A 16,595-nucleotide genomic window follows, 5' to 3' on the forward strand; every position below is an offset into this window, starting at 1 on the left:
GGATGTCAACAACAGAGGTGAGTAATTACTAGAATTTATTATAATAATAATAACCTGGAGATCTGTAATGTCGGCGCCAGGCCGACATTTGTTACTAGGGACGGTAAGAGGTGCTAGACATAACTCTAGCAACCAATTCATTTAAACCCCACATTAGGAACTGGCATGTGTCACCAGAAGAATCCATGTCCGACCACAGGACAATTTTGTTTGAGGTAGCCTTCAACACAAAAAGATATAACCCTAAAAGAAACCCCAGAAAAACAAACTGGGACAAATTCAGGTCAACTCTAGAGCTCAATCTTTCCAACGAACCGTCAGGATACCCTAGACATCCCTCGGAATTAGATAGAGCGGTAGACTACCTAGGCCACAAAATAGTGAATGCCTTTGAAGACAGTTGTCCTCTAGGCAGACAGAAGCGGGAAACAGACGCACCATGGTGGAATGCTAGTCTTGAACGACTACGAGTAACCACTCGGAAGCTCTTCAACAAACCAAAAACTGATAGGAACTGGGAACTATACAGGCAAAGCCTGACGCTCTACAACAAAGAGATCAGGAAGGCCAAACGGAAAAACTATAGGAACTTCTATGAGGCAATAAGTAACGTCAACGAGGGCGCGAGACTGCACAAAGCAATGGCTAAAAGTGCAACGGATAGTAATTTAGCCCTGAGGAAAGGGAATAACACCTTCACCTCGGATCGGGAGAAATTAGAATTGCTATTTGAAACGCATTTCCGGGGGGTACTCCCACTACGGGAAACATAAGGCGTGATCAACATAGAACTTCTAGGACAGTAGCTAGTGACTGGGCAGCAGCCAAGTCTATAGTTAGGCCCGAGAAACTCAAATGGGCTATTGGAACCTTCCAACCATTTAAATCACCGGGATTAGACATGATCTCTCCAGCTTTCTTATAGCAGGGGCAGGAACTACTCCTAACCCGCCTAAGAAGACTAATGGTGAGCAGCCTAGCCCTTGAGTACATCCCAAGTGCATGGTGCAGCGCTAGGGTGGTCTTCATCCCCAAGATCGGGAAGAAAGACATCACCAGCCCAAAGTCCTTCAGACCTATCAGCTTAACTTCGTTTTGTCTTAAAACGTTGGAAAAACTGGTAGACTACAATATCAGAAGAACAGCTCTCACAGACTGTCCGCTGCAAAACACACAGCATGCATACAGAGCAGGCCGTTCAACAGACACTGCACTTTATCAACTATGCCGCACCCTAGAAGGGGCAATTGATAGCAAAGAAATAGCTTTATGTGTCTTTCTAGACATAGAGGGAGCCTTCGACAACACATCACATGATGCAGTTCGAGCTGCCCTGTCCAGAAGGAACATAGATGTTACTACGAGCAAATGGATTGGCAACCTAGGGAGGTTGGACTCAACTTAAATCCTGCTAAGACAGTCATCGTTCCCTTCACAAGGAAGTACAAATGAGAATGAGACAAATCTCACTGCTAGGAACTCCTATAGAAACTAACCGAGAGGTTAAATATCTAGGAATCACCTTGGATAGTAAGCTGAACTTCGCTTCCCATGTCCAAAAGACATTGGAAAACTGTTACAGAGCACTCTATACCTGTCGGAAAATTGCTGGGAAATCCTGGGGAACCAGGCCTCAGATAATACGATGGCTATACTTAATGATCGTGAGACCAATCCTCACTTACGGAGCACTTGCATGGGGCAAACAAGCTAAGCTCACCAGCATGCAAAACCAGCTAGGAAAGCTGCAAAAACTTGCCTGCGTATGCATGACAGGGGCAATAAGGACCTGTCCCACAACTGCCTTAGAAATTCTAATGGAGCTAACACCACTCCACTGTGTGATTGAAATCCAACGCAAAGCTACACTCCTGAGAATAAGCACTGAGGGCACATGTAGTGGTTGCATTCTAAATAACAGGGATGCGACTAATCTGTTAGGTGAGGTGCCCCTAATACTCCACCCTAGGGATGAAATGACAGCCGAACTAATCTTCGAGCAGAACTTCACAGCACACCTAGGCAATAAGAAAGATTGGACCACATTGTCTGAAGTGCACCCGTTGGCTAAACACACCATTGCATGGTACACAGATGGATCCCTGACACAACAAGGCACGGGCCTTGGAGTGGTAGGGCCTCGCATAAAATACCACGAATCCCTTGGCCAATACACCAGCATATTCCAGGCTGAGGTATGTGCCATTGGACGTTGTGCAGAGCTCAACATACAGCGTGGATACAAGGAAAAGGACATATCGATCCTTTTGGACAGCCGAGCAGCAATTACTGCTTTACATAGTAACAAAATCACCTCGAAGCTAGTCCTAGAGGTGAAGAGTAAGCTAAATATATTGGGCAGCCGAAACAGGCTGGCCCTCAGATGGATTCCGGGACATAAGGATATATCCGGAAATGAACTTGCCGATAAAATGGCAAAACTAGGAGCCGAACAGCCCCTGATAGGCCCAGAGCCCTACTGTGGCATAGGGAGGCACACCATAAAAGAATACCTTAGGAAAGAGGAAGGCGCCATGAGACAAGAACACTGGAGAAATACCCCAGGCCTAATGCAAGCCAAAACTCAAATAAACAACTACAACAAGAAGAGGTTTAAGGAACTTATTCAACTAGGGAAAAATGCACTTAGGATTGTTACCGGATTACTAACCGGGCACTGTAGACTGAAAAGTCACCTAGGTAAGATGGGAATAACCAGCAGTAGAACTTGCAGATTCTGCGACATAGAAGACGAAACCTCTAAACACATCATCGCAGACTGTCCGGCGTTAGAAAGTATAAGATGTAAAATCTTAGGAACAAGAACTCTTACACCTGAACTCCTAAGAAGAATCAACCCATTAAAACTCCTCGACTTTATTCGAGGAAGTGGGTTGATATCTGAGCTGTAGGCTCATCTTACAGGTCGCGGTACACTGAACACCCCGATATTAATAATAATAATAACATATTTTTAGGGCGATATTATCGATTGTTTAGACTATTTCCAACGAAAATATTGAGTGGGACACTATCGATGTTGACATGTGTTGTACATTCGCGGGATGGTCCAGTAATAGCCTCTTCCAATAGAGACCCCTCCACCATCCTCTGAACGGATGGCGTTTGCATCCGTGGGAAACAGTTGGGATTTTTGACTAATTTTAATCTTTTTGAAAAAAGTGAAACTCCGGTTTCCACAGAGCACATCCACATTCCGATTTCAGGTGATCCTAACCGCTATAGCTCATCAAAACATAAACAAAGATGGTTGACCTGTTGACATTGTCTCCGTTTTGACGATGCACAGCTGTTCAGATCAGCTGAAATCAGAAGGTGGATGTGCTCTGTGGAAATCGGAGTTTCACATTTGTTGAAAATTCCAACCGTTTCCAACGGATGAACTGTGTGCAAAGCGGGCATAAGGTGTTGCCGTGCCAAATATTTTCCGTTTGTTCCTTGACGGTGGAATTATCGTTTCTAACCTATTTTCTTGCCGATATTTAGCCGATGTTCTTTTCAGTGCAACTCAGAACTCTTGGCGACAATGAATTTAAATTGATAGGCCATCTTTGTTTCTGTGAAAATTTAATTCTCTTTTATTTGTGTTAAGAAACGCGAAACTTGTGACTGCAGTAGGTTCGAGACGATTTATTTTGCGAAACTTGTGAAAACACGTTTGCGAAAGTACGACGACGAAAAGGAGTGGTTAAGATGACGTTCGATTGATCACTAAATTTAATATTTCAATAATTTCTCTTAGAACCTAACTTATGCTAGGGTGGCGAGAGACGGGGCGAATTCGCAAGAGCGAACGGACGAAAGCTTTATTGGCTCCCGCTCTCGCCCTACATCTAGTGATTTCAAATCAAGCGCCAAGTGCGCAAACACCCCCCCTCTGAAGGGACGACGTCCTTCAGCCCAGAACGGGCAACAGGGCCAGTCGGTGGACTGCTCGCCGATACACCCCCTCCTGCGTCCTGAGAGACGAGACAACTCGCCATCGTAGCCAGCAGGTCAGGCTGATCTGGTCCGGGAGCGCCGCTGATGGTGGGGCCAGAAGAGGGCCGCCGATGAGCAGATGACCGGGGGTCAGGGCTTCGCCGTCGTTCGGGTCGCTGCTTAGAGCTCCGAGGGGCCTGGAGTTGAGCACGGCCTCCACGCTGGTGAGCAGAGTTCCGAGCTCCTCCGCGGTCAAAAGGTCTTGGCCTACCGTCCGAAGGAACAGGTGCGTTGTAGCCTTCACACCTGCCTCCCATAATCCGACGAAGTGCGGTGCTCTGGGTGGTATGAACGCAAACTCGCATCCTTTTTTTTGATGCGAATGTTTCGATACCGCCCCCCTGCTCCTCCAGACGTGCTCGGAACTCTCTCATGTGGCGATCTGCGCCGACGAAGTTGGTGGCGTTGTCACACCACACCTTCTCTGGAATCCCGCGACGACTTACGAACCTTTGAAATGCCAACAAGACACTAATTCTTAGTGGACCGCTTTGGACGCAAAACAGACGAACAAGGCCACGTACGACTGGTACGGTGGCTTACCACGGATACGATACGTTGTGCTGAAGGAACCACAAAAATCAACGAAATTGTCGATATGTACTGAAGCCAAATGTCGTTAAAAGACGATTTTGCATGTCGGAAATGATGCTCAGAGCCAAACAAAAATTCATTTTAGCATGGGACTGTCAGTGGTGATACAAAAGTGATTCATTATGGGAAGGTAAATTAGGGTGTCAAAAAAGTCTTGCGTTATTTTCGCTAGGTTTCGTTGAAAGTGCGTACTTCTAGTTAAGTTTATCGCATAAGGTCATGCTATAGCTTGTTGGAAAGGTAAATACGCGCTAATAAAGGCGCTCTTTGTTGTTTGGTTGAGTCGTTCATGAGTAATAGCGTCGCAAACATAGAGCAAAATTAAGAGAAAGTCCGGCACATTTGACAGTACTACTACGACAAAGGCAAAAATGCATCTCAAGCCGGCAAAAATACTTGTGCAGTTTTTATTTCCACAGCACGATAGTTTCAACGCTTTCGTTTTGGTGGTCAGATGCGCCACGCACCGGAAGGCCTGTCGTCGAAAATTGCGACAAAATCGCTGAATTGGTGAAGAGAGACCGGCATAGAAGCCCAAAGTCTGGGCATGAGATATAAACCATGTGAAGAAGCTTGCATGCACAAAGAAGCTCGATTTATTGGTGCCACACGAGTTCATGCAGAAAAAAAAGTTTGACCGTATCGACGCCTGCGAATGAAGCGGTTGGTGACTGGGGATGATAAACGTGAAGCGCAAACTGTCGTGGTGAAACGGCCCAGACGGTAGCCAAGCCCGGACTGACGGCCAGGAAGGTTCTGCTGTGTGTTTGGTGGGATTGGCAGGGTTATGGTTAAACGCTCAATTGGGACCTGTACCGCCAGCAATGGGACCGCTTAACCCATTCGACCCCGAAGCTGCCTGTGAGCAATTTCAAAAGTTTAACGGCTATCGGTAGTCGGTGCTTTTGTTTTTGTCTGCTTATTCTTCGAGATAACGGTGCTTTGATGTGTATACTTAGAATGTAAGCAAAAAAATTCTAGTTTGCGCATCATTTGACGAAATTATTTGGAATGTGCTGGACGTGCCTCGCGTAAAAAGTGATTGTTGTATTGTGAGGTATATTGAAAAGAAAGTGATTTACTTTTTAATTACGCATTAAAAGTTGAAGAATGTGAGTGAAATTTGTTAATAAATGAATTCTTTAATGCATGTTGTAGTTCAATCTAATTGATTTCTATTAAAAAACAGCTGAGGAATTTTCAAAGTAATAAAGTTGCTTGTGAGCAACCTTGGGCCATTGCACCACCAAAATATGAGACCAAAAGAAAAAGGTTTATCAAATGATGATATTGAGAGAATTGTCAACTTCGATTGGGATGTCTCCAGTGACGAAGAAAGTGGTGATGAAATGGAAGACATCTCTGGAATGTTGGAGAATAATTTAAAAAGTATATTGGAAAGGGGAGAATCAATAGAATTTGAGCATATTGAAAATTTGATTGATGAAAAAGCATTCAAGAAAATAGTGTTGTGGCTGATAATTGCTTTGAAAAAGTTGATCCCAAAACACTTAAGTGGAGAAATAGGCCATTTCAAGCTCCAGGGTGTATTTGGGAAGAAGATAGTAATCGCCAAATCGATGAAGTGAAGACCCCTGTAGAGTATTTCTGCAGCTTTTTTCACAATAATGTTATTGATTTAATTACAAATCAAACTAATTTGTATGGGTTGCAAGAGCACGGCATAGAGCTGCAATGTACTGGAGATCAAATAAAAGGTATATCGGAATTTTATTGTACTTGGGTGTCATAAAAGTACCTCAATTTAAAATGGCTTGGTCAAAAGAATACAAGCTTTCTGCTATATCGGATGCAATGCCACGAGGAAAGTTTGAAAAAATCAAACAATGTTTACATTTCAACGATAATACAAAACAACTAAAAAAAGGTGATTTGAACTATGATAAACTGTACAAAATACGCCCTTTACTTGACATTCTCAAAAAAAGTTTTGGTAAACTACCCCAAGAAGAACATCAAAGCGTTGATGAGCAAATCATTGCGTACAAAGGTATTCAGATTTAAATTTTATTAAAATTTAATTTTAATTTTAATTCAATTTTAATTTTTTGTCAGGCCAATCGTCTTATAAGCAATACAACCCAGCTAAGCCTCACAAATGGGGTTTAAAAATGTTTACGCGCGCTGGAACATCTGGATTAGTTTATGACTTCACACTGTATGTTGGCGAAGGCACTTGCCCAAACTTTGGATTGGGAATATCTTCAGATGTGGTATTATACTTATCAAAAGGTCTTCCCAAAGGCAAACCTTTCAAGCTGTATTTTGACAATTGGTTTACGTCAGTTAGTCTCTTGGTTGCATTGAAGGAAAATGGCATATTTGCAACCGGAACTATCCGCAAAAACCGCATAAGCAGCTGTAGACTTCTTTCAGATGCAGAATTGAAAAAACGTGGAGAGGATCATTTGATACAAAATATGAAGTAAACAATAATCTGATATGCGTCAAATGGTTTGATAATAAGTCGGTTCAACTACTATCTTCGTATGAAGACCATCAGCCAGTTGGAATGTGCAAACGATGGAGTCCTAAAGAAAAAGTTTACATTGATGTTGTAAGGCCTGCTATCGTAGGCTCTTATAACAAGGGTATGGGAGGAGTAGACTTAGCGGACATGCTTATGGAGCTATATAAAATAAACCACCGTTCAAGAAAGTGGTACATTAGAATTTTTTATTGGTGCTTGGGAACATCAATGACAAATGCATGGCTGCTGTATAGAAAAAATTTTCATTTTCTAAACCCAAATCAAAAGTATATACCGCTCATCAAATTTCAAATGGAAGTTGCTCATGAGCTGCTACAATGTACTTACTCTACTTCATTTGAAAAAAAGAGGGGTCGGCCATCAAATATGCAAAGAGAAAACTCAATAATATCTTTGGGTTCTCCAACTAGCAGTGTGTCTTCCAATCAATCCAAAAAATACAAGTTTCAGCCAAATCCTACAAATTCTATGCGTTACGATTGCATGGAACATTGGGTGGTATTTACTGAAAAAGGGCGTTGCAGACTGTGTAAGACAGGAACCCCAATGTCAAAATGTATTAAATGTAAAGTACACCTATGCTGTAACAACCATTAAAATTGTTTTATGTCTTACCATACTTAAAAATTGAAAATAAACAAAAATAACCATCAACTAAAAATGTATTCTTTAATATACACTATGGCCCAACGTTGCCCACAAGCAACATCCGGTAGCGCCCAAACTAGTGGGGGTGGGGAGTTCAAACTTTACTCAAATACTGCTTGGCCCAATACAAACAGAATACAAAAAAAAAAATATTTTTTTTTCGACAGGGAAAAAGTTGGGGTCGAAAGGGTTAAAGGCAGCATTTATGCAAAACATCCATCTTTGATCAACAGAGACCGAGTTGTCTTCCATCAGTACAATGCCAGGCAATACACATTTTGATGACGCTCCAGAACCTCCGGGAGCTCATATCGGAGGTTCTTTTGCATAACCACCTGTTTCCGGGAGCTCATATCGGAGGTTCTTTTGCATAACCACCTGTTTCCGTTCATGCCGAACGAGCTTGATAATCGGAGTTTGAACACAGAAAATACCTGTGAAAATTTGTTCTACAAATTTTTGGCAATAGGCAAGCTAACTTCTATAAGAGGCGCATTTTGAAATTAGCATTTGGTTGATACAAGTCATTAAACAAAACGGCGCATATTTCACCTTAATAGCAAGATTGTAACCAATTTTATAAATGATTGAGAATTAAACAAAAATACCGCTGAACATTTTGACACCCTTGTATTTAGTGGGGTCTAAAAGGTTTTAATTATGACCTGATGTAGTCAAGTGAGACGAGCATAGATGACAACAATTGTTTCGTTTGAAGATAGTTTTTGCCGAAAAACAACCAGAGCAAGCGACCAGACACGAGTACATAATTTTTCATCATGTAGTCATGATATTCATATTTCTACACCGGTTGAAAAAACAATTTGGATCAACTCTGTGGCCAACTTTCCAGTTATTGATTTCGAAATCACAGCCGTATAGTCCAGACATTGCCCCTTCTTTTTAGCACTTATATAAAAATCCCTATCGGTAAATCGGTTCCCTTTAAAACAAGGTATCAAACATTGGATAAAATATTTTGGCACGGAATTTTTTTTAACGTTGTCGATCGGACGACTATATCATACAGCTTCAGGGTTGGGATGTACATAGATAGTTGTACCTAGGTATGCACCTAGATAATTGATATCCATCACAAGACTGCGATATTATTAAAACAGCGGATTGCCGGAGTTATCTTCCGTTCTTAATTTAATTAATTATTTTTTTCAGTTTTGTATATCAGCTGTATTATAGTTTTCTGATCTGGCCGTTCCAATACACAACTTGCAATAAGAATGGGTCTTCTGGGAAAATGTTATTAAGATGGATTTTAATCTGAGACACTATTAGATCGACTGGTAATGCTGTCTCCTTTACTTCGTTGCAAACATCTGACTGAAGTTTTAATACCGCCCTGCACACAGGTAAAAATGTTTGGATAAACATCCGAAAAGTCCTAACGCTCGATCATTTTTAAATTTTCAGGATCCATGTATTTTGGGGTACTGGTTTCGAAAAAAAGTCAAAGTTGGCGACAATTGCCATACTTAACAAAAGTTGGAGATCAAGTTGCAACCAAATTTGTATGTTTAGCTGCTTATTGCGTAAAGCTGATACTTTACGAAAAAAAATCCAAAAACGGTTGCCTTCAATCCGCCCTTTTTTAAGTGACCGCTCAATAATCTGGACCGGTCTGGCATCACCAAACTCTTATCGATATTTAACAACACCAGGGACCGAAATGATTAATAGTTTTATTGAAACAATTAGTTAATGCTTATTTTTTGAGCTTTACTTTTTACTCAAAAATTAGTTATTTTTAAAGTTTTATATAAATATAAAAAAAAATAAAACAATTATTTATTGAGTTTTATTTTCAGTTCTATAAATAATAATTAACACTTGACTTGTAAATTTTATTTTTTGATGAAAAAATAAAAATTATTCCTTGAGTTTTTTTGGATTGAAAATAAAGCTCGAACTCGATTTTTTTTTTTGTTGACCAACAGTTTTTTATTCAAATGGATTTTGCTGAAAAATTCTTAAAAATTTATCGATAGTTCCAATTTATTCACGTTTTTCTTTGGGTGGATTTAATTTTTATTTTTAGTGACGTAAATATCACTTCAAGGAAGGATACAATATTTGAATATTATTAATAGTAAACTAAGCAATCATTAAGTTTACCATATTGATATTTTAAAATGTTGATCCAAGTTTAAATAACAAATAAAAAATTGTAGAAACTAGTTATTTTTTTAAACGAGTTGTATAAGTAACCTTTGAACACGTACCCCTGCTTTTTACTTATCGACACAGTTTATCATTTAAATTTGTTGTGATCCGTTTAAAAATGTTAATATTTAAAGCTTAAGGTTTTCCGACAGATGGGAAGCATTTTGCTTTTTGTTTGCGATCCGAGAACCAAACTGCATAGCTCTTTTCCTCAGGAAGACTACTTCTCGCAGTCCGATTTGATAGCCATACAGTCTCAGAAGCAACTTATCACCAACACCTTCAGGAAAGCTAAAGCAACATTTTTGGTACGCTTCTAAAGACCTTATAAATTTAACAAAGTTCTCCTCGATAAATGGCGATCTAGCCGTTTTGCCATTATCGGCAATAACTCGGTCATCTCTTGCTAAGTTCCGGGCCGGAATACGTTGCCAGTCTACCTCAAGTTCAATTTCCACGGCCATATAATGTTCCATATCGCTGCCCAGGCAACGCCTGAATGTATTGCGGTGCCGAGCATACCCACCAAATAATTCATCTGCCCCACTACCAATAAGAGCGACTCTGGCAGTTGAGCTAGTGCAATGCGAAGCAAACCAGAAGACGCATCCGAGACTCTCATCTAAAACTGTTTCAAGAGGATATATGAGATGTTTGATATGTGTATTAAGATGTTGCTGTAATTCACTACGGGTTACATTGACTTTCAGCAGATTCCAGCATCGCTTGGGACAAAGTTTCTTTAATTCTTCGATAGCCAACAATGAAGTTCTTCGATCCGGCACATCCCAAAGGATTTCAGATATATTTTGACCCTCAATGCTTTCGAAAGCTACATTAATCAGTTCGATCGGTTCATTGTCCGATACAAACTGATTAGCCAGCAAGGCCAAGATGGTACAGTCGATTCCACCCGAAAACAAAATACAAATTTTTGCATGGTTACATTTAGTTTTAAGACCCAATTTTGTTAAGCAGAGTCGGCAAGCTGGAGCGGTGTTTCTAACACGATTTCGTACCGAATCGCAAAGCAATTGATGGAGCGTGGTAAGAGATTCTTTTATTTGTGGTTGACTTATTATGTTATTATAAAGGTCCACATGGTTATCGATATAAGGAAATTTATAGAACTCGTAATCAAATCTAAGCTTACTTTTTAACATCCACTCTGGCGAAATTGGACTTTCCACTGTAGTTTTCCAGCCAACAGCAATGTCAAGATTAAGTAAAAGCTGATTATTATACTCATTAAGAGGCTGCCATGGATGCAATATGCACGCTGTTAAATCATTCACTTTGATTCGATATATACCCAAGGGGGGCAGTTCCAATGATATTTTTTCACTTTCAGAATAGTGTGAAGTACTTAATAAATTTAATCCTTTCGAAATACGTTCAATAATTAATGAATTTCTTCCCAGTGTGTCGCGAGAGAAGTAGAGTGTTTGATCTCGTTTGTCATAAATAATTAAGCAATGAGGTCCCTCCCACTGCTTTAGTAGATTCAGTAGATTCTTTTCACTACGACATTCAGAAAACCTTTTCGCTATCCAAGACGTGTCTGACATAGATTCAGGCTTCGGTAAATTGTAAAAATCTCCGTTATATAAAAAAATGAAGTTGTCTGCCACCACTGGTTGCTTTTGTACTTTTTCCCCTTGTTGCCATAATACGCTGCCGGCAAGAATTATGTGTCCATCATCATAATTTAGCACCAACTCGTCTTGAACGTCTGGACCACGGTTTCTTAGAATTTCTGTCAGTGGGCTTTCAATATTATTCGAGTATAATTTAGCATCTTGCAAAATTGAGCAAAAAATTCCACACATTGATCTAAATTAATCTTTAACCAAAGAACAGTGTAATAGCGGCTACGACCGTCACTATAGCAACGGTCGGTTTGCGGAAATAATGAGACGGTGGCAAATCGAACACGCAATTCTCTAATACACTCTTTCCACACAGGCCATCCGTTGGAAACGGTTTGAATTTTCAACTTATGTGAAACACCGATTTCAACAGAGCAAATCCACCCTATGATTTCAGCTGATCTGAAATTGGCAGAACTCGCCATTTTTGTATTCATTCGGTGTATTGACATACTTATGATAAATTTTCTATTTTGTTAATTACTTTTTATATATTGAGTACACAAATACTTATGCAAAATATAATATGTTTAAATATATACAATTTCTTTAGCAAAGTAACATATTTTTAGGGCGATATTATCGATTGTTTAGACTATTTCCAACGAAAATATTGACACTATCGATGTTGCCATGTGTTGTACATTCGCGGGATGTTCAGTAATAGCCTCTTCCAATAGAGACCCCTCCACCATCCTCTGACTAATTTTAATCTTTTTGAAAAAAGTGAAACTCCGGTTTCCACAGAGCACATCCACATTCCGATTTCAGCTGATCTGAACAGCTGTGCATCGTCAAAACGTAGACAATGTCAACAGTTCAACCATCTTTGTTTATGTTTTGATGATCTATAGCGGTTAGGACCACCTGAAATCGGAAGGTGGATGTGCTCTGTGGAAATCGGAGTTTCACATTTGTTGAAAATTCCAACCGTTTCCAACGGATGAACTGTGTGCAAAGCGGGCATAAGGTGTTGCCGTGCCAAATATTTTCCGTTTGTTCCTTGACGGTGGAATTATCGTTCCTAACCTATTTTCTTGCCGATATTTAGCCGATGTTTTTTTCAGTGCAACTCAGAACTCTTGGCGACAATGAATTTAAATTGATAGGCCATCTTTGTTTCTGTGAAAATTTAATACTCTTTTATTTGTGTTAAGAAACGCGAAACTTGTGACTGCAGTAGGTTCGAGACGATTTATTTTGCGAAACTTGTGAAAACACGTTTGCGAAAGTACGACGACGAAAAGGAGTGGTTAAGATGACGTTCGATTGATCACTATATTTAATATTTCAATAATTTCTCTTAGAACCTAACTTATGCTACGGTAGCGAGAGACGGGGCGAATTCGCAAGAGCGAACGGACGAAAGCTTTATTGGCTCCCGCTCAGGCTGATCTGGTCCGGGAGCGCCGCTGATGGTGGGGCCAGAAGAGGGCCGCCGATGAGCAGATGACCGGGGGTCAGGGCTTCGCCGTCGTTCGGGTCGCTGCTTAGAGCTCCGAGGGGCCTGGAGTTAAGCACGGCCTCCACGCTGGTGAGCAGAGTTCCGAGCTCCTCCGCGGTCAAAAGGTCTTGGCCTACCGTCCGAAGGAACAGGTGCTTTGCAGCCTTCACACCTGCCTCGCATAGTCCGACGAAGTGCGGTGCTCTGGGCGGTATGAACGCAAACTCGCATCCTTTTTTTTAATGCGAATGTTTCGATACCGCCCCCCTGCTCCTCCAGACGTGCTCGGAACTCTCTCATGTGGCGATCTGCGCCGACGAAGTTGGTAGCGTTGTCACACCACCCTTCTCCGGAATCCCGCGACGACTTACGAACCTTTGAAATGCCAACAAGACACTAATTCTTAGTGGACCGCTTTGGACGCAAAACAGACGAACAAGGCCACGTACGACTTGTACGGTGACTTACCACGGATACGATACGTTGTGCTGAAGGAACCACAAAAATCAACGCCACAAATATTGAACAGGCGGAGAGCTCGAAGTCTATCTGCTGGCAATTTTCCCATTATTTGCGACTTACAGCGAAAGCAGCGCATGCACGACCGAACTGTTCGTCGGCAGACTTCTTGAGCATTAACTAGCCAGATTTTCTCGCGCAGACGACTTACGAGAGCTCGTGGGCCAGCGTGACAGTTCGTGACAGATCTGACGAACTGTGAGCTTTTAGACACCAACAACGGGAATTTGGCTTCGTACGGGATAAGAGCATTCAATAACCGACCCCTAACTCGTAGCAATGTCGAGGAGCACCAATCTAATTTATTTTCCTGAAGAAAAGGGTTTAACTTTTGAATATTCTTTGCTACCGGTTTATTTTTCCGAATTTTACTTATGTCGTCCCTGAATTCGTGAAATTGGATAACTTCGACAATTTTCTCAAAAGCGAAATCCAGTTCTCTTGGCGAAATACTTTTTTCAAAGGGCTTCGACACCTTTTTCACCTTTGAATAAAACGAAAAACCCACACGAACACTCTCAGAAGCTTCAGGTGCGACGAAAAGGACTCTATTTTCTGAAGCACAAAATTTGGCTCTGGGCTGACTACGAGAGCTATTGCCGATTTGCGTAGCTCCATCGACATTACATCAGCCGGCAGTTTGAAATGTTTATTTACAGGCCAATTTTTTCTGAGTCTAGCAAGAACGAAGGGCCACCGAACCAAATGGAGGTTGTAAGCTCCTCTACGTCATATCCTCGGGACACTATGTCTGCTGGGTTGACTTTCGTGGGAACGTGTCTAAAAACTGCTTTCTCCGACCACTCCTGAATTTCTGCAACCCGGTTCGAAAAAAAAACCGACAACGACTAGGGGTGGGTTTTAATCCAGTGTAAAGTGATTTCGGAGTCTGCCCACAGGAAAACATTCTCAATTGGACAATTTAGCAATGACCTGACACGATTATAGAGATCTGCTAAAAGGTGAGCTGCACACAGCTCGAGGCGAGGCAAAGTTTTCGTCTTGAAGGGAGCTACTCTTGATTTGGCGGTCAATAAAGACACCTTCAAACCTTCAGCAGTTTGAGTCCGAACGTAGATGCACGCTCCATACGCTCGCATGGAAGCGTCAGCGAAAGCATGTATTTGAATCGGGACTTGAGGATCTGTGTTGACGATTCGCGATACCTTAATTTTAGGCAGCTGCAGAAGCGTCGCTTTAAACGTCTCCCACGATGTAAGCGACTGCATCGGTAGCGACTCGTCCCAATCTAATTTTCGAAGCCACAGTTCCTTCAACAACATCATTGCCTTTGTGACCAAAGGACACAAGAGGCCAAGTGGGTCGAAAAGTCGAGCAGTCACCGACAAAATATTTCGCTTTGTCGCGTGAAGATCCAGGAAAGAGTCATCCAACCGAAAATGAAACTAATCTTAAACCGGTAACCAAACCACGCCAAGGGTCTTAGTTACATCTGAGTCTGCCATAAGTGGCATGACAGCGCTACCAGATACGGATAACTCTGGGCAGTTTGAAAACCACTTTGCCAATTCAAAGCCTGCCTCTTGCAAGACCTGAGAAACTTCGTCTCGAAGGCTTTGCAGGTCCTCAACGCATCCGGCGCCAGTCAACAAATCGTCAACATAAAAATCATTCTGAATAACCTTTGCGGCTTTTGGATGAGTTGCTTGCGCCATCTCTCCTAGCCGCATTAAACACCGAATCGCCAAAAAGGGGGCTGGCGAAGTTCCATATGTAACGGTGTTCAACTTAAAGATTTTCAGGGACTCAGAATGATCTCGTCTCCATACTATGAGCTGGAAGTTTCGGTCAGCTTCGTCCACCATCACTTGGCGATACATCTTTTTGACGTCGGCCGCAAGGGCAAACTTATGCAATCTAAACCGAAGCAGAGTCGAGTACAGCTCCTCTTGAATAGTTGGGCCTACCATCAAGATGTCATTCAACGCTACCTGCGTAGAAGTACGGCTCGATGCATCGAAAACTACTCTCAACTTAGTTGAAGTACTTTGTGGCCGTAAAACGCATTGGTGCGGAATGAAATAGTGCGGAGTATTCGGAATTTTGTCATTGGTGGAGGACATGTGGCCCAGTGAAACATACTCCTCCATGAATTCAATATACATCTTCTTCAGCGAAGGGTCCTTTGACAATTTCCTTTCTAGCGACAAAAATCTACGTTTCGCAACTTCGTATGACGAACCAAGATTATTTGGGTCAGATTTAAACGGCAAACGAACCGAAAATCTACCGGACGACAATCTTTGAGTATTTTTCTCAAAGTGTTGTTGACAGAGTTGTTGCTCAGGAGTATGGACTTTAGCCTTGGGCGGCAAGTCCTCCACAGACTAAAATTTCTGCAGGGTTGTGTCAATTGACTTTAACGCTTTCTCCTGGCAGCTGAGATGTACCATTTTTTCAGCGTTTTTATTATTTTCAGAGGCACATCTGCCTGACACTATCCAGCCGAGAACTGTCTTTTGTAGGATGGGGAATTCAGGCCCCTGCTTTATCTGGCCAATAGATAAAAGTTCAAAGAAAGAATCAGCGCCGATAAGCATATCTATTTTTTGGGGCTTGAAGAAGAATGGATCTGCCAACTGAATATTTTCAGGCACCCTCCACCCGCTGGTGTTCACCGCTTGATCCGGATGATAACCAGAAATATTTTTCATAATCCAAAAATCGGACGACAATTGGCTGTTCCCTACTCGCGACTTCACAATCGTGTGTATTTTTTTTGTGGCTTGGGCATTAGTTCCACCAATGCCTCGCAAGCTCATGCACACGTCCTCTCTTGTAATTTTGAGCCTCTGAGCGGGCTCGTCGGTTACAAAGTTTATTTGTGAACCAGAGTCGAGCAACGCTCGAGCTAATACAAACTCGCCGCTTTTTGTTTGGACGCTCACAACAGCAGTTGCAAGAATGACTCGATCCGATGCATTCGCATGCAAAACATGCGAAGTGGATGGAGACTCCTGCATGAGCGTGGGCTGAGAAGGAGGTGGCAACGCGAGATTTGTGTTTGGGGCATATATATGTAGCAAAG

The 16,595-nt window shown here is 41.8% G+C and overlaps 2 protein-coding genes and 1 long non-coding RNA gene across 3 annotated transcripts in view; 1 reads left to right on the forward strand and 2 right to left on the reverse strand.

Annotated features, from left to right (window-relative positions):
* LOC128263695 (uncharacterized) overlaps nt 1-15,880 on the reverse strand; it is a 58,306-nt gene extending 42,426 nt beyond the window's left edge. Inside the window, exon 1 of the mRNA XM_052998794.1 lies at nt 15,100-15,880. Coding sequence (XP_052854754.1) covers nt 15,100-15,672 — 573 coding nt within the window. The 5' untranslated portion in view covers nt 15,673-15,880. The remainder of the gene's footprint in view (nt 1-15,099) is intronic.
* LOC128263696 (uncharacterized) lies at nt 5,118-9,451 on the forward strand. Its single transcript, XR_008268487.1, has 4 exons — nt 5,118-5,708; nt 5,786-6,607; nt 6,673-9,123; nt 9,185-9,451. It is a non-coding gene; the product is annotated as an uncharacterized LOC128263696 (long non-coding RNA).
* Nucleotides 9,756-11,808, reverse strand: LOC128263690 (asparagine synthetase domain-containing protein CG17486). The gene has a single exon (XM_052998776.1). The coding sequence runs from the start codon at nt 11,761-11,763 to the stop codon at nt 10,063-10,065; it is 1,701 nt and encodes a 566-aa protein (XP_052854736.1). The 5' UTR covers nt 11,764-11,808; the 3' UTR covers nt 9,756-10,062.
* Nucleotides 15,881-16,595: the final 715 nt, after the last annotated feature.

This window comes from Drosophila gunungcola, unplaced genomic scaffold (assembly GCF_025200985.1).
Source record: "Drosophila gunungcola strain Sukarami unplaced genomic scaffold, Dgunungcola_SK_2 000016F, whole genome shotgun sequence".
In the NCBI taxonomy this organism is placed as follows: domain Eukaryota; kingdom Metazoa; phylum Arthropoda; class Insecta; order Diptera; family Drosophilidae; genus Drosophila; species Drosophila gunungcola.